Genomic DNA, 26,225 nt, shown 5'->3' with positions numbered 1-26,225 from the left:
AAAGTCCTGCCGTGTGTATGCTTAATTAGTTTAGGGCCGATGCCCTTTGTACAAAAATCCACGGGAAAGTTTGTACAAAGTCCCATCGTGTGTATGGGCCTATAGTATTATATTTGTTCATTTGCACAGGAGATAGATATTTATCTATACAGGATTGATTTATTTAGGATTATAGCTTATCTATTTACCAAATTGCGCTGATCACTTCTTTTATCTATATCAATTTTTGGGTCCTATTGTTGGTGTCATTGGGAGCAATTGTGCCCCATAATTGGTGTCTTTGGGCCCTATTGTTGGTGTCAGTGGGAGAAATTATACCTCATCATTGGTGTCTTCGGGCCCCATTTTGGTGTCACTGGGAGGAATTATGTCTCATCATTGGTGTCATTAAGGCCCCATTCAGGGGCGGATCCAGAGCCTAATCTCGGGAGGGGCACTGCCAGAAAATACTTTTTTGGGGGGTAAATTTAACGGGGAAATGGCTGGTGTTAGCGCTTCAATCATCTTAGCACCATGGTTGTTATGGTGTCAGGATGATTGAAGCGCATTATTACATGGTTATAAAAAATGAAATGGTTCAACTCACCATAGAATCAGTGGGAGCCCCGAGCATGTCACTTGCCACTGTCACCTGCCACACGTTGCGGATTGTCACTTGCCATGTCACCTGTCACTAGATGCGGATTGTCACTTGCCACGTCCCATGCCACACATTGCGGATTGTCACTTGCCACGTCCCATGCCACACGTTGCAGATTGTCACTTGCCACATCCCATGCCACACGTTGCAGATTGTCACTTGCCACGTCCCATGCCATACGTTGCAGATTGTCACTTGCCACGTCCCATGCCACACGTTGCAGATTGTCACTTGCCACGTCCCATGCCACACGTTGCAGATTGTCACTTGCCACGTCCCATGCCACACGTTGCAGATTGTCACTAGCCATGTCCCATGCCACACGTTGCGGATTGTCACTAGCCATGTCCCATGCCACACGTTGCAGATTGTCACTTGCCACGTCCCATGCCACACGTTGCAGATTGTCACTTGCCATGTCCCATGCCACACGTTGCGGATTGTCACTTGCCATGTCCCATGCCACACATTGCGGATTGTCACTTGCCACGTCCCATGCCACACGTTGCAGATTGTCACTTGCCACATCCCATGCCACACGTTGCGGATTGTCACTTGCCATGTCCCATGCCACACGTTGCAGATTGTCACTTGCCACGTCCCATGCCACAGGTTGGGGATTGTCACTTGCCTGCTATAATTGTCTGCTGTGTCCCAGTCAGAGTCAGGCTTATTTAACTGGTGACCCCCCTGTCATCAGTGCTGGGCAGGGAGGAATGGGCTGGCTGCTGCCGCTGGGAGAGCGATGGGAGCAGAACGAACACAGGGCTCATCCTGAGCGGATGTGTCAGCGCTGCATCCCGCCCCAGGGGCAGCAGAGAGATGATGTAATCTCTCTGCTGCCGCGGCTTCCTGTACATTCTACAGTGAGGGCGGAACTGCAGGGATGCAGGGTGGCGCTGGGCGGTGAGAGATGATGTTATCTCTCTGCTCCCCCGCCCGCCGGCTCCCTGATTGGCCAGCAGCCGCTCACAAACTGTCACTGAGCCACACACAGCTGTTCACCAACGGAGTCGGAGCCGCCCGTGCTCTCAGCTGTGGAGCCGCCCGCTGGCTCTCGACTTTCACCCACAGCGATGCCTGCCCTGCCCACCCACTCACCCACAATCTCGGAGGGGGCAATTGCCCTGTTGCCCCCCCCCCTGGATCCGCCCCTGGCCCCATTGTTGGTTTTATTGGGAGGAACTGTGCTGTTTGCCTACCCTTAGCTTAGTTAATGTAATGTTAACTGCAATACTTTGTCTATTCACTACACATACACAGCTGAATGATTCAGAGGATAGACACACCTCCTCATATTTAAGGATGGATTCCAGACATGGTGCAGTATATTTTTACACAGTTACATTGGTCCAACTTGGACCAATGTCATTATGTACTGTATATGGCTATGCCGTAGCTGTCTGATGCCGGAAGCTGGAAATCACTGAAGTAGAACTCACTACTCAGAGTGATCTTCACTTTCTTCCGGATCCCGTGCTGAGCAGCCGGCCTGATGACTTGTGAATACGGGAGGTTGGCACCTTTTAGACCCTGTTCACAATTTCAGCTCAACGCACAGAAACGCTCAACAAGCAAAATCCCTTTCATTTTAATGGCCCCTGTTCACATCTCAGCGTTCTGTCACCTGTAGAAAACTAGCTGTCACTCCAAAAAGTACATCCGCTACTTTTCAGGCAGATTTGAGCATTTTTGTCCCCCTGAACTTCAATAGAAAACGCCTGAACAGCGAGAAGTGAGCGTTTTTTTCAGGCATTTTCAGCTCAAACAAAAATGAAAAATGCCTGAAAAAACACGTAATATATTTGCAAATGTGCTTAAAAAAAAAAAAAAAAAAAAAAAGGTCAAAAACACCTGAAAAAAATGCTTAAAAAAAATGCCTGAAAACGCTCAGCTGTGAATGTAGCCTAAGAGCATTAGTGTCAAACTTTATTTCATCGGGGGCCACATCAGCTTTATGGTTGCTCTCAAATGGCCAGTTGTATCTGTTATGCCGCGTACACACGGTTGGATTTTCCGACGGAAAATGTTCGATGGGAGCTTGTTGTCGGAAAGTCCGACTGTGTGTGGGCTCCATCGGACATTTTCCGTCGGAATTTCCGACACACAAAATTTGAGATCTGGATCTCAAATCTTCCGACAACAAAATCTGTTGTCGTAAATTCCGATCGTGTGTACACAATTCCGACGCACAAAGTTCCACGCATGCTTGGAATCAAGCAGAAGAGCCGCACTGGCTACTGAACTTCCTTTTTCTTGGCTCGTCGTACGTGTTGTACTTCACCGCGTTCTTGACGTTCGGAATTTTCGACAAGATTTGTGTGACCGTGTGTATGCAAGACAAATTTGATCCAACATCTGTCGGAAAAAATCCATGGATTTTGTTGTCGGAATGTCCGATCGTGTGTACGGGGCATTAAGGCCCATACACACGATCAGACTTTTTGACAACAAACATGCAAATTACCTGTTTTAAGGCAACATCCGGCCGTGTGTACGCTCCATTGGACCATCTTTTTCGGTTTTCATCGGACAAATGTTGGCTGTGCAAACAGACAAACTTTCCGGCAACAAAAGTCCTATGGTGCAAAATCCTATCGTGTGTATACAAGTCCATAGGACTTTAATCCAAAGTACAAACACACATGCTCAGAACCAATGCAAAAGATCGGACAACAATACAGAAGTTGACCAAAGGGTGGCGGTAAAGAGCTAAAAAAACACGTGATTTGGTGAAAGTTGGCTGAAAAAGTCCTGCCGTGTGTATGCATACCAAGTTCACGGCCAACGCCCTTTGGACAGAAATCCACGGAAAAGTTTGTCTGAAGTCCGATCGTGTGTATGAGGCTATAGACTAATGCCCTGTACAAACGATCGGATTTTCCAACAACAAATGTCGGATGTGAGCTTGTTGTCGGAAAGTCCGACTGTGTGTAGGCCCCATAGAACATTTGTTGTCGGAATTTCCGCCAACAAATGTTTTAGAGCAGGTTCTCAAATTTTCTGACAACAACACTTGTTGTCGGAAATTCTGAGCGTGTGTACATAAGTCAGACGCACAAAAGTCCACGCATGCTCGGAATCAAGCAGAAGAGCCGCACTGGCTATTGAACTTCATTTTTCTCGGCCTGTCATACGTGTTGTATGTCACTGCGTTCTTGACGTTCGGAATTTCCGACAGCATTTGTGCGACCGTGTGTATGCAAGACAAGTTTTAGCCAACATCCGTCCGGAAAAAAATCCACGGTTTTGTTGGTGGAAAATCCGATTGTGTGTACGCGGCATTAGTGTCCAGAGCACCCCACACATGAGTGGCAACACTTTCCTGAGACAAGAAACGACAAAAAGAATGCAGAGCCTGACACATCTCCCTCCCTCTGCATTCCTCTTGCCGTTGCTTGTCTCTGGAAAGTGTTCACAGCCAAAACACTCGGCCATCCCGTTCACGGCTGTTGTCGGATCGCCCGCGGCTGGAGGGGAGGGCGGCAAGTCAGAACTAGGGTTATAAAACACTTTAAAACATGGGGCTTGTATAGGGAAAGGTGATGTATGTGCCATGGATCTGGGTATTCACGAGTTTACTGATGTGCTTTATTTTCCTACACGCCAGTTGTGGTAACCAAAGAAATCACCAGCCAATCACAGGACGCGGGGAGCATGGAAAATAAGGAGAATGGCTCAGTGGATTCTAAAAAGTAAGTTCGGGTTGGTTCACATGAAACATTTTGGGGAATTAATTAAGGGTGTCTATGTCACTCTTTAGAATTCCATTGTGTCTCCATGCAACAAATGTCAGGACTTGTCTTAAATCCATATACAGTGCCTTGAAAAAGTATTCATACCCCTTAAAATTTTCCAAATTTTGTCATGTTACAACCAAAAACATAAATGTATTTTATTGGGATTTTATGTGATAGACCAACACAAAGTGGCACATAATTGTGAAGTGGAAGGAAAATGATAAATGGTTTTCAAATTTTTTTACAAATAAATATGTGAAAAGTGTGGCGTGCATTTGTATTCAGCCTCCTTTACTCCGATACCCCAAACTAAAAGCTAGTGGAACCAATTACCTTCAGAAGTCACCTAATTAGTAAATAGAGTCCACCTGTGTGTAACGTAGACCCCATACACACTATACAACTTTTGTTGTCTAATTTCCTTTAGATTTACCAAAACCATGTAGTACAAGGATGGTAAAGAAAAAACGGCGCTATTTAACTGAAGAGATTAAAGCTGCGGCTCAAAATGTTATACCACACCAAACAGAGATAAAGAAAAAAAGGGACCTGCACTAACTAAATAGTGCTATGAGGTAATAATCTTCATCCTCACAAAGTGAACAGAGGGTATGCTACAATAAGTGAAGTTAATTGAAGTGAATATAAAATAATATACCAGTGAGAAAATTTGGATATCAATAAATAATAAATTAATTGATAATGATGTGAAGTTAATACATAAATAAATGCTAGCACTCAAATAAATAGATGTTATCACCTAAATAGAGTTCAAGATGTTAAACTCTGTAAAAAACAAATTATGTGACTGAATAAATAAAAGTCCACGTGTGATAATAGTGATCCTCCAAAATCAATCGTGGATCGCAACGAGCATTAGAATAAATAACAAAAGTCCATGCAAATAAACTGGTGACTCTTCTATGGTGATACAACGCTGGACCGCCCAGAAAAAGTAACAAGTGAAAAATGCCTCCACCACAGTAAACACTGCCACTTACCGGAACACGGGGGTCCCTTATTACAGGGGACCACACTGAGCAGATGGCTGTTACCCCAACCGGGGATCTCTGTGGCACACACTGAACTCCTCAGCCTCAATAGAGATGGTCCGCAGGTAGGTCAAATCAGGTTTGTTGTAAAATCCCCATAAAACAACAAAGGCTCACATAGTGTAACCCTTTACATTTATTAAAATGATAAAAACAAATGGTCACTTATAATATTGTAGATTAAAGCAGACATCTAAATCGAGCCGGCCGGCCTCGAATACAGCCCGTGGCTTCCGGGACTAAGCATATAGCGGTGACGTCAGTACGTCGCTCCTCCTCCCAGAGGAGGAGCGACGTACTGACCTCACCGCTATATGCTCCCAGAGGAGGAGCGACGTACTGACGTCACCGCTATATGCTCCCAGAGGAGGAGCGACGTACTGACGTCACCGCTATATGCTCCCAGAGGAGGAGCGACGTACTGACATTACCGATATATGCTCCTAGAGGAGGAGCGACGTACTGACATTACCGATATATGCTCCCAGAGGAGGAGCGACGTACTGACGTCACCGCTATATGCTCCCCGAGGAGGAGTGACGTACTGACATTACCGCTATATGCTCCCAGAGGAGGAGGGACGTACTGACATTACCGCTATATGCTCCCAGAGGAGGAGCGACGTACTGACATTACCGCTATATGCTCCCAGAGGAGGAGTGACGTACTGACGACACCGCTATATGCTCCCAGAGGAGGAGCAACGTACTGACATTAACGCTATATGCTCCCAGAGGAGGAGCGACCTACTGACGTTACCGATATACGCTCCCAGAGGAGGAGCGACGTACTGACGTCACCGCTATATGCTCCCAGAGGAGGAGCGACGTACTGACGTCACCGCTATATGCTCCCAGAGGAGGAGCGACGTACTGACGTCACCGCTATATGCTCCCAGAGGAGGAGCGACGTACTGACCTCACCGCTATATGCTCCCAGAGGAGGAGCGACATACTGACGACACCGCTATATGCTCCCAGAGGAGGAGCGACGTACTGACGACACCGCTATATGCTCCCAGAGGAGGAGCGACGTACTGACGTCACCGCTATATGCTCCCAGAGGAGGAGCGACGTACTGACGTCACTGCTATACGCTTAGTCCTGGAAGCCACGGGCTGTATTCGAGGCCGGCCGGCTCGATTTAGATGTCTGTTTTTATCTACAATACTATAAGTGTCCATTTGTTTTTATCATTTTAATAAATGTAAAGGGTTACACTATGTGAGCCTTTGTTGTTTTATGGGGATTTTACAACAAACCTGATTTGACCTACCTGCGGACCATCTCTATTGCGGTTGAGGAGTTCAGTGTGTGCCACAGAGATCCCCGGTTGGGGTAGCAGCCATCTGCTCAGTGTGGTCCCCTGTAATAAGGGACCCCCGTGTTCCGGTAAGTGGCAGTGTTTACTGTGGTGGAGGCATTTTTCACTTGTTACTTTTTCTAGGCGGTCCAGCGTTGTATCACCATAGAAGAGTCACCAGTTTATTTGCATGGACTTTTGTCATTTATTCTAATGCACGTTGCGATCCACGATTGATTTTGGAGGATCACTATTATAACACATGGACTTTTATTTATTCAGTCACATAATTTGTTTTTTACAGAGTTTAACATCTTGAACTCTATTTAGGTGATAACATCTATTTATTTGAGTGCTAGCATTTATTTATTTATTAACTTCACATCATTATCTATTAATTTATTATTTATTGATATCCAAATTTTCTCACTGATATATTATTTTATATTCACTTCAATTAACTTTTTCACTTATTGTAGCATACCCTCTGTTCACTTTGTGAGGATAAAGATTATTACCTCATAGCACTATTTAGTTAGCGCAGCTCCCTTTTTTTGCTTTATCGTGTAGTGCAAGGGCCTGCCTGATTGCATACAAATTGAAACTCTAATGCCCCGTACACACGATCGGACATTCCGACAACAAAATCCTAGGATTTTTTTCCGACGGATGTTGGCTCAAACTTGTCTTGCATACACACGGTCACACAAAGTTGTCGGAAAATCCGATCGTTCCAAACGCGGTGACGTAAAACACGTACGTCGGGACTATAAACGGGGCAGTAGCCAATAGCTTTCATCTCTTTATTTATTCTGAGCATGCGTGGCACTTTGAGCATCGGATTTGTGTACACACGATCGGAATTTCCGACAACGGATTTTGTTGTCGGAAAATTTTATAGCCTGCTCTCAAACTTTGTGTGTCGGAAAATCCGATGGAAAATGTGTGATGGAGCCCACACACGGTCGGAATTTCTGACAACAAGGTCCTATCACACATTTTCCGTCAGAAAATCCGACCCTGTGTACGGGGCATTAAGGTTTGACCTCATATTATATGGTTTTGGTAAATCTGAAGCAAAAAAATCTACAGAAAATTGTATAGTGTGTATCTAGCTTTAATCTTAATATAAATACAGCTGTTCTGTGAAGCCCTCAGAGGTTTGTTCGAGAACCTTAGTGAACAAACAGCATCATGAAGGCCAAGGAACACACCAGACAGGTGAGGGATAAAGCTGTGGAGAAGTTTAAAGCCGGGTTGGGTTATAATTTTGAGGGGACAGCAAATTTACACTGTTATACAAGCTGTACACTCACTACTTTACATTGTAGAAAAGTGTCATTTCTTCAGTGTTGTCACATGAAAAGATAGAATAAAATATTTACAAAAATGTAAGGGGTGTACTCACTTTTGGGAGAAACTTTATATATAGTTTTTTTTTTTGCTTTTTTAATTTTGACATACTTGTTACCAATATAGAAAGCTTGGGGCTGGGATCTATTGTCCTGTGCAGTATCAAACTGTATTACCCTCAATGACCTCTGATTTGTTGTTGTAGTTCAGTGGAGAATGGAAGACCTCCAGATCCGGCACATTGGGCTGTGGATGATGTTGTCAGTTACTTCACGGCAAATGGATTTGAGGAACAAGCCAGCGCGTTTAAGGAACAGGTAAAATGCGCAGCCTAATGGGAACTCTGCATGTAGCCATGGACATTAGGGATGAGCTCAGGTGTGTTTGGATCCTTGTCCGAAGTGGAGTGTGTATAAAGCCCCGTACACACCATCGGACTTTTTGACAACAAACATGCAAATTAGCTGTTTTAAGGCAACATCCGACCGTGTGTACGCTCCATCGGACAAACTTTTTTCGGTTTTCATTGGACAAATGTTGGCTGTGCGAACAGACAAACTTGGTGGCAACAAAAGTCCGACGTCGGCAAGTCCGATCGTGTGTACACAAAACCATCAGACTTTAGTCCAAAGTACAAACACGCATGCACAGAACCAATGCTAAAGATCAGACAACAATACAGAAGTTGACCAAAGGGTGGCGCCGGAGAATTTAACTTCCTCTTTTGAAGTGTCGTCAGTATGTTGAAACGTCACTACGTTTGTGTTTGTTGCCTAAAAAGTCCTACCGTGTGTATGCAATGCAAGTTCATGGCCAACGCCTTTTGGACAGAAATCCACGGAAAAGTTTGTTTGAAGTCCGATCGTGTGTACGAGGCTTAAGTGTGGGTAGACATGACTTGAGACTTGGTTGTTGCCTTTGCTGACCGATATCATCCTGATAATTGTCTGATCAAAGAGTAATCAGTGAGTATCACCACACAACCTGACCAAATATTTTGGAGCAACCAAGGGTATGTGTTTTTCTTTTTTTTTTTCAGATCATATTTCCACCAAGGTAACCCCCAGGTCCGAGTTTTTTGGCTTCCCTTTACCTTGCAGAAAGCATTAACACGTACATTCTAAAGACACACTGTTTAATTGACATTGTCCCTTCTATTACGGTCATTATTTTAATTTAAAAAACACCATCTAAGTACCTTTTTCCTAATCAATGTACAGCTGTCACATGACCCAGCTCTCTCCCAGCCTGTCTGCAGGGAAACGTAAGCAGGAGGAGCTTCTAGGCCTCTGTTGCTGGTCACATGTTAAAAAAAAAAAAAAACAGCCTTTGGAATACAGAGTAAAAATAATTCATTTTAATAAACTGTTTTAAATTGTCATACAAAAGTATATTTGAAATCAAATCTTTATTATTTTTTAGCAATAACATGATGCGGGTGGATTTCTGCCAGTCGCAGGCTGTGTTACGCCCCTCCAGCCTGTGCCCTAGAATAACAGGGAGATGAGGCCTCCATTAATCAACATGTAATATCCCACCCCCCCATAATGTTTAGCTGGTTAGTGGGCATGGAGGAGGGCGGGAGTGGGCTGTCATTTAGCACTGTGTATACACCCACATGTATGAGTTTATAGTGACATGGACTGCTCGGATGTGATAGGGAGGAAATGCTCAGCACAGAAACTCACTGAAAACTGAGCATGTGCAGAGTTGCCACCACTGCTCTGCAAATTCCCTAGCTGAATTGGGGACATGAGCAGAAGGTGGAGATAGAAAGCAGCAGGATCAACCAGGTTTTTTTTGTAGAATACAGAAAACGAATCTCATAGTGTGTGAGTATGAACAGCATGTAATACACCATTTATTGATAGTTTTTTATGATGTAGTGACACTTTAACCACTAGCCAACCAGCCGTCTTTCCTGCAAATCGCTGTAGCTGTATGTCAGCCCTTTAAACAGCTATAGCAGGCACGCGCGCCGGCTGCACAGCGGGGGACCCGCTTTGGCAGGGCAGATGACCGCCGGCCACGCGTGATCGCGGGCACGAGAGCCAGAACGGGGATGTGTGTGTGTAAACACACTCATCCCTGTTCTGACAGGAGAGGAGAGACAGATCGTCTGTTCTTACTAAGTAGGAACAGCAATAGGTCTCCTCCTCTAGTCAGTCACATCCCCCCACAGTTAGAACACACCTAGGGAACACATTTAACCCCTTGATCGCCCCCTAGTGTTAACCCCTTCCCTACCAGTGACATTTACACAGTAATCAGTGCATTTTTTTTTTAGCACTGACCGCTGTATAGATGTCATTGGTCCCAAAAATGTGTCAAATGTCGCAGTCCCACAAAATAATCGCAGATCGCCGCCATTGCTAGTAAAAAAAAAAAAATAATAAAGATGCCATAAATCTATTCCCTATTTTTTAGACGCTATAACTTTTGCGCAAACCAATCAGTATACACTTATTGTGATTTTTTTTTTACCAAAAATATGTAGAAGAATATATATCGGCCTAAACTGATGAAGAAATTTCTTTTTTTACATTTTTTTGGGGGATATTTATTATAGCAAAAACTATAAAATATTATTTTTTCAAAATTGTCACTTTTTTTGTTTATAGCGCATAAAATAAAAAAAAAGAGGTGATCAAATACCACCAAAAGAAAGCTCTGTTTGTCGGAAAAAAAGGACATCAATTTCTTTTGGGTACAACATCGCACGACCGTGCAATTATCAGTTAAAGTGACGCAGTGCCGTATCGCAAAAAATGGCCTGGTCATTAAGGGGGAATATCCTTCCGGGGCTGAAGTGGTTAAATCGTATGTTCGTTTTTTCCACAATATAATGAAACATTGGTTTGGTGGGCAGATCATTCTCTCTAATAATGACCAACTTAGAACTCGAATGCGGCATTTTGCAATGTAATTATCTTTTGTACTGTGTGACACCAGATGATTGTCCCATTCACATCTGTGAGACCTAATGTGCATTGCCCAACATGCGTTAATGCGCAAGAAGAGGATTGGCATTGTTTGTTATTGGGCCAACTCACAAATGCCTGCTGCACTGCCATGTAGTGTACAAAATATTACATGTGCTTTTTTTTTTTTTTTTTTTGCATCAGTGTGTTATTTTGGACCCATAGGCTTGCTTCACACCTGCATTTTGATGTGCTGTTTATGTGTTTTTATATTATGTGTCTTTAAAAGGAATGGCAATCCTCTTGCCTCGCATTCACGCACATTAGACCGCACAAATGTGACGCACATAGACTTCAGTGGCAACACAAAAAAAAAAAAAACACATGAAATTGCAGACACCATGGGGTAAACCTAGCTGAAATACCGTTCGGGGGATTTTCAGTTTATCAAAAAAAATGAAAAATTTTGGTGCAGGCTTTATGATGTGCTGCATTTTAGCATGGACAATTTTAGTTGGGATGTCAGTGTTATCATTAGCATTATGGTAAAGTCCGTAATTTCTAGATCATAGTGGAAGAAAAGCCTAAGACTAACTATTCCTAAAAATGTTCCCTCCCCCCTTACTCCTTCTATCCTGTATAAAAAAGATCTGTGTACTTACCTACATTTACCGTATATACTCGAGTATAAGTCGTTCCGAGTATAAGTCGAGGCCCTAATTTACCACAAAAAATGGGAAAAACTTATTGACCCGAGTATAAGACGAGGGTGAGAAATGCACAGCTACTGTAAGTGGAAAAGAGGGTCAACAATGCCCATTTGCAGCCTCACTGTGCCCATTTGCATGCCTCACTGTGCCCATTTGCAGCCATAGGTCCCCCGAACTTCAAACTCTGTAGTTAAGGGTTCCTAGATGCCCCCTAGCTGCAGCCAAAATGTGGGGTCTCTGAACCCAAAGGGTCCCAAAATGACATTGCTGCAGATGGACACAGTTGACCGAATTTGGGGCCCCATATCTTGTGGCCACCTAGTGCTAACAACCCCAAATTTGGTGTGCAAACCCAGTGGAACTAGCACCATAAAATATTCAAAGCTGGGATTTCTAGCACCAAGTGGCCCCGAGATACAGGGCCCCAAAAATCGGTTCAGAAAATGTCAAGCACTTTTCTGTAGCAGAGAATGACAAAAAAATTTCAAAAAAATGTGCTGAAAAACTCGACTTATACTCCAGTATATACGGTAATCCAATCCAGTCATGGGATCCTGCAGCTCCAACTGTGTAAGAGAGAGCTTGACAACAGCTGTGAACTCAGGGAGTCGTGATGTCACCCATAGGCTCCTATGGCCCAGCTGTTGTCAGAGCTCCCTCCTCTCCCCTGCAGCAGCCACTCACTGACACGGGGAAGATGGATCATGTGATTAGAGCAGAGTAAATATAGGTAAATACACAGATCTTTTTTTTTACAGGGTAGGCCAGATAGGTAGGAGAGGAGGAAACATTTTTAAGAATAGTTAGTGTTAGGTTTTTCTTCCACTTTAAGGGTCAGGTTTAGAGGAAGGATGGGATTAAAGTTAGTTTAAGGGTAGGTTCACACCTATGCAGGTTGCAGTTGATGCGTTTCCGCTGCATTTCCATTAGAAAGTCTAGGGAACCAAAAACACAACCTGCTGTGGGCAAAAAAGTATCTGACCCTTTCCAAACAAAGCACCGGTTTAAAATAGGGATGCACCGATGCCGGATTTTATTTAGAGGTCGACCGATATATCAGCCGATATTTGGCTTTTTTTACTTAATCGGCATCAGCCGATTGTGCTGATAAAAAAAGCCGATTCAGCGGGACTTGCAAATGACTTCAGAAGTCAATTGCAAATTGTGTGAAGTTATCTTCTCTCCTCCTCTGGGCAGCCTGCCAAGTCTGATAAGAAGATACATTGTATCTCTTTCAGGTTCTTTTATCAATAGACTGAACTCCGTGGAGAAGTTTTCAGTTTAAACATTTAAAGACTAAATCTTTTCTGACACTTGTTGCTTACAAGTAAAAAGCCTGTATTTTCTGCTATAAAATCACTTAGAACCCCCAAACATTATATATATATTTTTTTTAGCAGAGACCCTAGGGAATAAAATAGCGGTTGTTGCAATATTTTATGTCACACGGTATTTGCGCAGCGGTCTTTCAAACGCAATTTAAAAAAAAAAAAAAATACACTAATGAAATAAAAAAAAAAAAAAAGCAGTAAAGTTAGCCCATTTTTTTTTCGTCCAAAAGTTTTGATTACCTGTTTTTGTGTATTTAATATTTAAGATATAGTTATTTTTTTTTTAATCTAAATTCTACATACAAGTGAACTGATTGGAGGTTTGTTTTGTTTAATAAATGTTTAAATATAAAAAATTTTCTGTATCACTTAGAGCCGGTTCACACGGGGGCGACTTGTCAGGCGACCTAGCCACCTGACAAGTCGCCTCCCGTTCTGTACAATGGAACCGTTCTAATCGGAGCGACGCAAGTCGCTCCGACTTAGAAGAAAGGTTCCTGTACTACTTTGGGGGCGACTTGCATAGACTTCTATACAGAAGTCGTCTTGCAAGTCGCCGTGGCAGTCGTGTGCAAGTCGCCTCGGTGAGGCGACCTGCAAGTCGTGCCGCTTCTAGTGTGAACCGGCTCTTAAGGCTGCTTTCACACTAGAGCGGGCAGGCGTTGACAGTAAAACGCTGTTAATTTTAGCGGCGCTTTACCATCATTTTAGCGGCGCTATTCGGCTGCTAGCGGGGCACTTATAAACCAGCTAGCGGCCGAAGAAGGGGTTAAATGCGCCCCTGAAGCGCTGCTGCCGAAACGCTTTGTAGGCGCTTCGGCAGCGGTGCGCATTCATTTCAATGGGCGTGGAGTGGTGGAGGAGGGGTATACACCGCTCTAAAGATGCCGCTTGCAGGACTTTTTTTTAACATCCTGCCAGCGCATCGCCTTAGTGTGAAAGCACTCGGCTTTCCCACAGACTGCAGGGGAGCTGTTTTACGGGCGCTATTTTTAGCCCAAAAGCGCCTGAAAAACGCCCCAGTGTGAAAGGGGTCTACCTGTTAGATTTTATGAGATGAAGGGAAAAAAAAAAAAATCGGCCTAATATATCGGCCCAAAAAAATCGGCATCATATATCAGCCATCGGCCACCGCGATTTCTAAATATTGGCTTTGGCATCGGCCAGAGAAAAACCCATATCGGTCGACCTCCAATTTTATTGGTGAGTACGAGCACCGATACTTACAGTCAAAAACTAGCCGATACCGAGTACCAATACTTTGCGGTGCGATTTGCTTCTATACAAAATGAATGCGATTTTAACAGGAATGCCTTGCGATTCCTATCAGAATCGCATGCACTTTCCCCCACCTCGCCTGTGTGTGTGAACCCAGTAAAGTAAGCGAAGGGCCATGTAGTGATGCAATAGGCAGGTTTTTTTTAAATATTATAACAACTCACAAAGTAAATATCTAGTCAAATCCATATCTGTAGTGTCCCCGTCCCGCCAATTATTATTATTATTATACAGTATTTATATAGCGCCAACAGTTTACGTAGCGCTTTACAACTTGAGGGTAGACAGTACAAGTACAATACAATTTGATACAGTAGGAATCAGAGGGCCCTGCTCCTTAGAGCTTACAATCTAAGAGGGGAGGTCAAGAGATACAAGAGGTAATAACTGTGGGTGATGTGCTGATTGAGAAGATAAATGTACAGTTGTTAGGTGGGGGCCAGATAGGCTTCTCTGAAGAGATGAGTTTTCAGGGATCGTCTGAAAGTGGATAAAGTAGGAGAAAAACGGACGGATTGGGGTAGAGCATTCCAGAGGATGGGGGAGGCTCTGGAGAAGTCCTGAAGGCGAGCATGGGATGAGGTGACAAGGGAGTTTGAGAGCAGGAGGTCTTGGGAGGAGCGAAGAGAACGATTAGGTTGGTATTTTGTGACTAGGTTAGAGATGTAGCTAGGGGCCAAGTTGTGGATGGCTTTGTAAGTTATAGTTAGTATCTTGAATTTAATTCGGTGACTGAGTGGCAGCCAATGGAGGGATTGGCAGAGGGGTGTAGCAGACGCTGAGCGGTTTGTGTGGTGGATGAGCCTGGCCGCAGCGTTCATGATGGACTGAAGTGGGGATAGCCTATTTAGAGGTAAACCAATGAGGAGGGAGTTGCAGTAGTCAAGGCGGGAGATGACCAGGGAGTGGATTAGAAGCTTTGTGGTGTCAATGGTTAGGAAGGGGCGTATCTTGGAGATGTTGCGAAGACAGAGGCGGCAAGCTTTGGATAGTGATAGAATGTGGGGTCGAAAGGTTAGTTCAGAGTCCAGGATTACACCTAGGACCTTGGCGTGGGGAGATGGGTTGATAGTTGAGCCGTTGATCTTGACAGGGAGATCAGGGGAAGTGGCACCTGAGGGAGGGAATATCATGAGCTCGGTTTTGGATAGGTTGAGTTTGAGAAAGTGATGTGACATCCAGGCTGATATGTCTGCTAATAAGTTGGTAATGCGTGAGGAGACAGATGGAGAGAGCTGGGGGGTGGAGAGATAGATTTGGGTGTCATCAGCGTAGAGATGATATTTAAAGCCGTGGGAGGCAATCAACTGACCCAAGGAGGTGGTGTAGATTGAGAAAAGGAGAGGTCCGAGAACAGAACCTTGGGGGACCCCAACGGAAAAAGGAAGAGGAGAGGAGGAAGTAGAGTTGTAAGTGACACTGAAGGAGCGGTGGGATAGGTAGGATGAGAACCAGCGAAGAGTGCAGTCACGGAGACCAAAGGAGTGGAGTTTTTCGAGGAGGAGTGGGTGGTCCACTGTGTCAAAGGCAGCAGAGAGATCCAGGAGAAGTAGTACAGAATAGTGTCCATTGGCTTTAGCCATTAGTAGGTCATTTGAGAGTTTAAGGAGAGCAGTTTCCGTGGAGTGTTGAGGGCGAAAACCGGACTGAAGGGGATCAAGAAGTTTATTCATGGTCAGATGGTCACTTAATCGGTTGTAGACCAGTCTTTCAAGAAGTTTGGAGGAGAAGGAGAGTAAGGAGATGGGACGTAAGTTGTTGAGATTGGTGGGATCCAGTGAGGGCTTTTTTAGTATGGGGGTGACTAGTGCATGTTTTAGAGAGTTTGGGAAGATGCCACAAGAGAGGGAGAGGTTGAAAATGTGAGTTAGAGAGCGTAGAATCGAGTCAGAGGGTGAGCGTAGCATTTGCGAGGGAACAGGATCCAGGGGGCAAGTGGTTAGATGAGTGCTAGATAAAAGTTTAGCAACCTCAGTAGTAGTAGCAGGGTTGAATGAGGGAAGTAATGACTGTATCTGTGGACATGGGGTGTTGCATGGGGGAGGTTTTTGCGCATTGGCGATCTCCTCATGAATTGTATCAATCTTAGTTTTGAAGTGATTGGCAATGATAGCAAACCACGGCCACTGGAGGAAAGAGATTCTGTGGACAGGTGTCTTTTATACACATAATGAGTTGTCATTAGGAGCACCTTCCTAACTTAACAGGACTAATCTGTGTACCACATGCAGAATTATTGTGGGTTGGTAGGTTGGGGATCAAATACTTATTTTACTCACTGAACTGCATCTCAACTTATAACATTTGTATCGTGTGTTCTTTCTGGATTTTTGGTTGATATTCTGCCTCTATCATTGAAAATACACCTATGATAAAAAATGATAGACCCTTCATTTCTATGTATGTGGGCAAACTTACAAAATCAGCAGGGGATCAAATAATGATTTTCCCCACTGTAGAACACAGCTATTGCTGTGCCTCTGTGCCTGCACTGCAAGGGTTAACTGCTCTTTAATCTAGAGAGATCAGCAATGGCAGCCTACATATTCTCATGTGACACATATTGTAAAATTCAGATGCTCCACCCAACATCCCCACCCATACTACAGCATAAAAATACTGGACCCTACTTTCTTTGTGTTGATTGCCTGCTATAATTTAAATTCAGCTCTAGGGGGCACTCTAAACACAGATATCTGTGATATATATATATATATATATACAGTGGGGACGGAAAGTATTCAGACCCCCTTAAATTTTTCACTCCTTGTTTTATATTTATATATATATATATATATATATATATATATATATATATATATATATATATATATATATTTAGGGTTTTTTTAGTATGAAGGGAATATTACTGGTTTTATCTCTTGTATCACTTGTTTGTGTTTAATAATGCTAAGAGTAAATTGCAAAATGAAATCACAAATAAGAGGCAAATTAAAAAAAAAAAAAAGAATCATATTCTGACTATGCTAAATTGGCAAAAGGTGACATTGCATTAGTTGCAATGGATGACAGAAAGGTGAATATTAATCTCTTACTCTTTCTCCTTCTTTCTGTTTCCATCTCCTTTTCTCTCTCCGTCTCTCTTTTTCTCATTTTCGCCCTTTTTTTTCTCTCTGTCTCTTCCTCTGCCTCCCCCATGTCTGTTCCTCGTCTTTCTACTCTTTCCCCACCTCCAAATATATCTCTCACGCTCTCATTCTTTCATTCTGTTATCTCCACCATCCTCTTTTTTTTTTTCTTTTCCTCTCCTGACAATTGGACACCCCACCTTCCTTCTCCTTCTCTGTCATAGGAAATTGATGGGAAATCTCTTCTTCTGATGACCCGAAATGATGTCTTAACGGGACTTTCCCTGAAGTTGGGTCCAGCTCTAAAAATCTATGAGTATCATGTAAAGCCCCTGCAGATGCAGCATACGAAGAACACACCTCCATAATACAAGAAAACATTGGCTTGTTTTGTGGCCACGGGACAATTGTGTTTTGTTTGACCAACAATATGGAAATCCGCCACCAAATCCAAGCCAGCAATAATATATCCTGGAGGATTCCTAACCGCGAGAGTTTACAAGTCCATAGCTCTCAACTGTCCCAAGTTATGGATCCTGGAAGAGGTGGGGCTCAGGGGAGTGGGTGTGTAAAAAAAACTTTGTAAAAAGAGGGTTGCGTTGAATATAGGGTGAGAGTTAAACTTATTATAAAATTTCAGGAGAGGTAGAAAAAATGTTTGCAAATTTTGCTAAATTTTGGTGGCTCTTATTTGAAAAATGTTCAGTAGCTGTTGTTGGTGAGCTACAAAAGAGAGCACACTCTAGAAAGCCTGTGCAATATATTTTTCCTAAGGTGTTTACCCATATTGTAGAATCAATTTTGAACTTATAGCTTTGACAATCTTTATAAAGCTGGATTTATAAAAAAAAATGTAAAGATAATAGACATACAAAGGGGAGTCTACTGCATAGTCAAGGGCACTTTTTTGATGGTCGCTGAACTTTGTTGACCCCTCTACAAGGTCATCTCTGGGAAAGTTTCGTATGATAAAAACAGAGTGCATTCCAGACAAGGTGAATCTTGGTAAGACTTGTGTTATACTCTTTTAACCATCTGCGCACCACCTACCTGCACTATACCGCCTTCATTCTGATTGGAAGGTTTTCCACAAGATTTTGGAATGTGTTTATGGGAATTTGTGCCCATTAGGCCAAAAGAGCATTTGTAAGGTCAGGATGTTGGATGCAAAGAACTAACATTCTAATTCATCCCAAAGGTGTTCAGTTGGGTTGAGGTCAGGGCTTTGTACAGACCACTTGAGTTTCTCCACACCATCAAACCATGACATCAATTCATGTCCATATGGAGCTGGCCTTGTGCACAAAAAGGGCCTTCGTCAAGCTCTTGTTTCATGGTTGGAAGAGAACAATTGTCTAAAATCTCTTTGTACACTGTAACAATAAGCGTACCTATTATTGAAAACACCTGAACTCAATAATTTGTAGGATTGTCCACATACCTTTAACATTTAGGGTATCTACCTTCTGGAAGTATTGCTTATACTGCTGTTACATGTTTTGCTTTGTCTTTGCTGGTGGCCATTGCATCTTGACCAGGAACATGCTCCACAAAAGGCTCACCTTCATTCCCATCTCCATATTGTCAGCACTTTGTCCATGGAAGAAGCCCTTGTTCAATAGGGACATTGTCATCTCCAAAATGGTCCTTGAGCCATAAAAACACAGAAATCTCTAATGCTAGCTCCTGTTGGTAGGTGATACCAGAGTAAGCCTGTTCTCCCCTGAGTTTGTGCTGCACTCAAATGCTGTGCTTTAGATGTCAAAACTGAATTAGGAACCCTGACATTAGTTCAAAGCAGTTTCCTCTGACTTCTGATGAGTTCTAAGGACCAGTTTCTTGTACACAGCAGCACAGTTGCCTAAAATTACAAAAAAACAAACTGCCACCGTGATGGAAAAAGTCACAGTTTTTTTTCAGTTAATATGAATACCTTACCCTTGCCAGACCTGAATAGTCATACCATGCACATATGACCATGTCATTGCCAGACTCTTGACATGTTCCAGTGATGTCTGATGACCCACCACTGACAAGAGTCATCTGAAGCCACCAGAAGATCAGAAATAATGTTAAGAAGTGCTGTTTTCCTGATGCATTGTGGTGAAAGATGGTGTTTGAGTGTCATCTTGTCTCATAGGCCCAAGTCTGCCAGCCGTAATATGTTTTTAGAGTATACTTATATGCGCTTAGTACAGTAATTGTTCTATTCATTAGGCCCAGCTATTCACATGTGCCTCTCATCTCCGTGTTGGCATAAGCTCTATGTGAGCTTTAAGGCTGCATGGTGGTTCAGTCCACAATGTGGCTGTCTCCTGTAGATACCACGTTTGAAAGTTTATTTTATGCATGAAAACATGCCATACAATATATTTTGTTCTCAATTCTCATTATGATGTAGTCTTACAATATTTGTAAATGTTTGTTTCATTGTATGGTTACAATTTTGCAAGGTTGTATAACTTTTTTTTTTAAGTCCATCTACAGCCAAAACTTGTATTTTTCACTTGACTAGAGTAGGGAAGGCAGACTATTTATTATGTTTGTATGAGAAATGCACAATTTTTCATTGGTCACCAGAATGGGAGAAGAGGGGAAAGATTCCAATGGGCACACCCATTGTGGGGACAATTGTCTAACATTCCTCTCACTTTGGAGAGATTTCTTCTTACTTCTTGTTAGGTCCCCAGGTCAGAAAGGGAGGGGAAATCTCTCCCACAGGACACAGAAGGCAAAAAAACTGATTGGGATTTCATACTGTATAACTTTTAGGTTTTGGCTGGAAATACTCTTTACAAAAATTGTGAAAATAGTAACACCATTACCCCAACAAGGAAACAGGAGCTATAGAAAAAGATATTTCTGATATGGTCATTATTACTCCCTCCCCCTCCCTTAATACAGATATTTATATAGCGCCATCAATTTAATCAGCGCTTTACATACTGTACATTCACATCAGTCCATGCCCTCGAGGAGCCTACAGCATTTGGTGGAAAATTCCCATATAGTTTGTTTACCCAGAAATGTACTTATACGTATATTCATCTTATGGGTCTATAAGTTTGATAGAACACAATGAGTCCTATTCAGTGTTAAACTAAAGCTTCTACTCAGAACAAATATACTTCAATCCTAACTCCAAGTTGGGCCAATAGCACCCCTCATTCTCGCCCACCTCCTTGCATATTTTTTTCTTTACTATGTTTTCTTTTAAATAATTTTAGGGTGCTCTGGCAGTGATACTGTTGACAAGTTAAGAATAAGCACCTTAGGTCACCTGCCTGCCTGTTGAATGCCGAACTTTAGCCAGCTGCCCCCTCCCCCCTTCAACTAATTGCTGAGTTTGTTTTTAAAATCGCAACCTAAATGCCCCATTTTACTTATCTAAAACACCACCTGAAGGTCACTTTATATTGCTCAAGTCCAGGATCTAGGATCCCTTCCAGAAGCACTTTGTACCCTGATGAAGGGGAAACTTTTAAGTCACCGAAATGCGTTGACTCCAGCCAAATCTGGTTTTAGTAAAACTGATTTACTTGGTAATTGACTCACCCAACACCAGCACTAAAAACCCAACAGGTGGGCTCCTTTCCTGGACATCATTAGATGCTAAATTATTTCTCCTGTGATATTAGCCCTTTAGTACTTTAGTATTAAATAAGCCTGTAATCTCTGCTTCAGTTATTCATGGACTGTGCCATGTGTTCCCTTGTATGTTTTCTTTTCTCCAAACTAAATATACTGCACCTTGTTTATTAAGGTGTCTGAAGGAAGGATTGTCTTGAACAGCCCATATTGCTTTTAGCAACTAATCAAATGGTTTCTGTCATTCTCACTGTACAGTATGGAAGACACAAATACCAATACAGACTGTCAATGGAAAAACTGCTCACTTGCTACCGAATTACTAAGGGTTGAAACAAACTCTTAAACAAAATACATTACCATTTATTTTAAATGACACCCCAGTACACCAATGCAGCTTCATTGCTGCCATAAGTTGTAGTGCACTGCGTCATAAAAAACAATGCTGCATGTGTTTTTTTGGGGGTTTTTTGGACCGTTTTTGTGCATTAGCAGCCTATTCAAAAATAATGAGCTGCCTTAAATTCTAAGTCCACCTTTTACAGAAAAATAATAGATGCACATATATTTGGATTTTTAATTTTCTTTGCATAGGAACCTGTAGAGCATTGCATCCATTTTCAGTGGTCACAGGTTTAATGCCAGGCCCCTGACGACTTCCTCCAGCTCTATGTCCATACGAGTGTTCTGTAAAAATCCATGAATCCGTCTGCCTCGGGGGCAGATGGGACTTGTAGTTCATTCTTTCACTTATTTCTGTGAATGAATGTCACAGCTTTGCTGTCAGAGCCCTGCACAGCAGCGCACTGTCCTGGTGGATCAGGTTGGGGGTGTTCCAATTTGTACCATGTTACACCCTAAAAACAGGTAGTATGTAACATGGTGCAAAAGGTAGCCTTTAATGCACATAATGGTAATGCATGACTTAACGCGTTAGGAACTGACAAAGTGGCTCGTAAGTGATGCATATTAAATAAATTAGATAACAGCAGTGCGTTTTGGACAGGCGCCTTTACAGCACTAAGAGTAAAGTGTTTTAATGGCGTCTCTTTTGAATGCATTGGCATGCTTATGAGTGTTGGTTGTCCAAAACAATGGCTTCTTCAGACACCTTGATAAATTAAATCCATGCTGTAATTCTAGACTAGAATACAGAAACTTATCTTGCTTATTATGTTTAGTTTATGGTAATGGTATAATGGTAAGTGTATGCAGTCTTCTTGAACATATTTGACCCTCTTCTGATGAAATGTGTATTTCTGGTGTCCTTTAAGCCCTATAGCTTGGACTATTCTGCTCATCAATGAGATGTTTCTAGACAGGGAACTAGAATTGCTTGTGATCTAATGAAATATATTTAAACAAAGTTTACGGTATAACTAAAGCCAAAACTTTTTTTTGTTACATTACAGTTTTGATATCCACCACGGCAGCCTTTTTTTTCTCCAAGTACGCACTCAAATGCTTACAATTTGTTGTTAAAAAAATCTGCTTGCTCCTTCCTGCTAAGCGTTGTAACCCCTAACTTCCAGTCAAGAGCGTGCACAGTAGGTGTCTTAGAAAGATCACATGACCCTGGGATTTGGGATTGAATGTCCCATCATGTCCAACATCATAAGAAAGCACATGCCAGCCCATCCTCATGGAGGTGCCAGTCAAGTGGTTTGAAATGCTGCTCTTTGGAGCAGCCAAACCATTGGCATGCAGAGTATCACCACACCAAGCTATAGCAGAAGCACATTCGTAAAGGGCAGGGGTCTTGAATTAAAATTTACGGAGGTCCAGTCAGTAAGATTTTCTTTCTGCAGAGGTACGAATCTTATATTTGCACTATAAAAAAATCACAGCCCCCCCTGTACATCTGTCTTTAGCCTACCCTTAACATCACAGTTACCCCCTTTATATCAGTGTCCTTAGTCCCCATTTACATCACAGCCCCCCCTTAAAAACAGTTCCTCATTTCCCCTTCACTTCTCAGCCCTTCTTTACGCTGGAGTGCCCCTTTACATTGCAGTGCCCTTCACAGTCACAGTGCCCCTTTATATCACAGTGCCCCTTTACATCATAGTGCCCCTTTACATCACAGTGCCCCTTTATATCACAGTTCCCCTTTACATCATAGTGCCCCTTTACATTTCTGTGCTGGTGACAACTGTAGAATGTTCCCCTCACATTATGTCTGAGTGATATGTCACCAAGACAAATAGAGAGGGGTGAATCTCTCCAATGGGGCCACAAAGGACAAGAAAAACTGACTGAAGTTCTAACCCTTCCACACTCTCACACTTTACATCACAGTTCCCCCTTACATTATAGTGCCCCTTTACATCACAGTGCCCATTTACATCATAGTGTTCCTTTACTTCATAGTGTCCCTTTATAACATAGTATCCCTTACATCACACCTCAGAGTGCCCCTTTCAATGTAAGCCTTCCCTGCGCTGTCCTACCTTTGGCAGAGTACAGGCACTTATGAGCTGTGTGAGCTCTCCCGAGTCTCCTGCCCGGCCGCCGCTGTCATCATCACAGCAGACAGCGGCGAGAGGAGCTGCAGATCTGGACGGAGAGCAGGAGCTGCCCAACTTACTATAATAACCAGCAGGTGATTACCTGCTTGTTAAATTGAAAAGTCTCCTGCTCTTCGTCCTGATCTGCTGCGCCCCCCCCACCTGCCATGAGGATGACAGCGACGGCCAGGCAGGAAACTCGGGAGAACTTACACAGCTGATAAGGACTGTCACTTGGTCCGGGTCTGGATCACGGTCCGCCATTTCATGATCCCTGGTACAGGGTGTCTATAGTGGGGCTCCAGGAAACCCTGCAAGGCAATGTAGCCACCCTGAAAACAAAAGTGACATTTTAAAGAGGGATTGGAAAGAAGTCAGAAGCTGCAAACAAGACAGATTTCAATAAATGTAAGTTCTAAAGTGTGCTAATGTATTAAGATTGAGGGTTTTTCACCAATTTTGTTTTTAACTTTGGGTTGGAGCGTGGAAGGGTTAGAACTTCAGTCGGTTTTTCTTGTCCTTTGTGTCCCCATTGGAGAGATTCACCCCTCTCTATTTGTCTTGGTGACACACCACTCCGACATAATGTGAGGGGAACATTCTACAGTTGTCACCAGCACAGAAATAAAGAGAAACATCTGATTTCACATCTTTTCAGGTGACACCTGAAAAGAGGGGATTTCTTCTTATGTCCTGTAGTGCCGCTGAGATAGGAAGTGAAGACTGATATTTCCCCCCCCCCCCCCCCATGGCACGCCAGCAACAAAAAAGTCATAAGGGGCTTTATACTGTCCCTACTTTGTCTGAAACGAAAAAAAAATGGCTTTAGATATACTTTAATGGAAACAATAGCATTGGCATAGTGAAAATATCATTTAACTTATTTTATAGATTGTTTATTAAAGAGTTACTCATATTTATGATAGATAGATAGATAGATAGATAGATAGATAGATAGATAGATAGATAGATAGATAGATAGATAGATAATATCATAATTCCTACAAATTCCTTGAAACTGTCACATATTGATATTTTTAGCAGTTCTTAAAAGTCCACTAAAAATTTGTATTTCAGATCTGGGTGGGTGCTGGTGGTAGAATCACCCTCAGGCTTCTTATATCTCAGGGACTCTAACAGCAAGATCTCAGCTCCTACATTTCTAGATCTGCTTGCTGCTTCTGTTACTTTGGTGTGTCGCACGCCGTGAATGTAGTGGGAGGAGTCTGCTGGTGTGGGTGGAGCTAATAGTTCTGCTGTGGAGATCTCATTGGAATGTGCAAGAGCTATAAGAGGACAGTAGGTGATCGAAACTGCCTAGATGCATCCATAACTGAGGAATTTATATCAAGCAGACTGACCCTTTCAGTGGGATATATTTTAACTACATGCTACCCTTTTGCTGTAAATTATTATAATAATAGAAATGAAAAAGTTATTTTATAAAATTTTGGTGACAATCAATCGAATAAAGTTGAACTTTCTAAGTGTAGGATCAGAACACAATGGTGCTTCTAAACTTGTTGGTGCTGAAACCCTCACAGGAAATATAGATGTATTTTATTAACAGAGAAGATCGCATGAAAGACGATTGCTGATGCTTGTCGGTGCTCCAAAATGTACAATAAACATTTATAACATCTGAATACGCTCTGTGTGTGATCTGTACTTATCATAATTACATAGTTGGTAAGGTTGAAAAAAGACACAAGTCCATCAAGTCCAACCTTTGTGCGTGCGCTTTTATGTCAATATTACATTGTATATCCCTGTATGTTGTGCCCATCTAAAAGTTTTTTTAAAATGATCTATTCTCCTTGCTGAAACCACTGCTTGTGAAAGAGAATTCCACATTCTAACTGCTCTTACCATAAATAACCCCATCCTCAAATGCCTTTGCAAAAATTCAGATACACTACATCTACGGGCTTTTCTTCATCTAGATGGCAGCTCACCTCCTCATAGAAGGTTAGTAGATTTGTTTGGCAAGAACGATTTTTCATGAATCCATGCTGATTACTGCTAATGATACAGTTTTCATGACTAAAATCTTGGCTATAGTCCCTTATCATCCATTCAAAGAGCTTCCATACTATTGATGTTAGGCTAACTGGTCTGTAGTTCCCAGGAATATATCTTGGTCTTTTTTTAAAATTGGTGCTACATTGGCTTTTCTCCAATCAGCTGGTACCACACCAGTCAGTAGGCTGTAAAAATTAGGAACAATGGTCTGGCAATTACTTGACTGAGTTCCTTAAGGACCCTCGGGTTATGTTAAAGCGTTTGTTAACCCCCCAAAAAATGGATCCTGCTCCTTTAAAGCGTGTTATATGAAACAGTGCTTGTCCTGTGTCATTTGGCCCCCTGTAACACCTAAAAAACCTGGCTGATCCTGCCAGTTTCTCCCCACCCCTCTGTAAATTGACCACAGTGTATCATGGCTGCTGAGACCAGACACTGTGGTCAGTTTACGTGCCTCTGTCATCAGCAGCCTGCTATCTGCTCCTGTGTCCTCCTTGTGTGTGTGTTACCCCTCCCCTCTCCTGCTGCTCTCATAACACTAACCTGTATACACCATCAGCACTGCCTCCTATTGCAGTGGCCCCTCTGTGAATGATTTATAAATATAAATGCTGTAAATACCTCATTTAAGAGCCGAGATTGCGATCACATGACCAGCCAGCTCTCTCCTCCTCACCTCCAGACCGATATCA

The 26,225-nt window shown here is 42.7% G+C and overlaps 1 protein-coding gene across 2 annotated transcripts in view; it reads left to right on the top strand.

Annotated features, from left to right (window-relative positions):
- SAMD13 (sterile alpha motif domain containing 13) overlaps positions 1–25,157 on the top strand; it is a 35,752-nt gene extending 10,595 nt beyond the window's left edge. For both annotated transcript variants that reach the window (XM_073593647.1, XM_073593648.1), the window contains exons 2-4: positions 4,251–4,335; positions 8,293–8,404; positions 17,641–25,157. In XM_073593647.1, the coding sequence (XP_073449748.1) occupies positions 4,251–4,335; positions 8,293–8,404; positions 17,641–17,784 (341 nt within the window). In that variant the 3' untranslated portion in view covers positions 17,785–25,157. The remainder of the gene's footprint in view (positions 1–4,250; positions 4,336–8,292; positions 8,405–17,640) is intronic.
- The last annotated feature ends 1,068 nt before the right edge of the window (positions 25,158–26,225 follow it).

Source organism: Aquarana catesbeiana, linkage group LG07, assembly GCF_042186555.1.
Source record: "Aquarana catesbeiana isolate 2022-GZ linkage group LG07, ASM4218655v1, whole genome shotgun sequence".
Lineage (NCBI taxonomy): Eukaryota > Metazoa > Chordata > Amphibia > Anura > Ranidae > Aquarana > Aquarana catesbeiana.
This window is presented reverse-complemented; position numbering and strand designations above follow the sequence as displayed.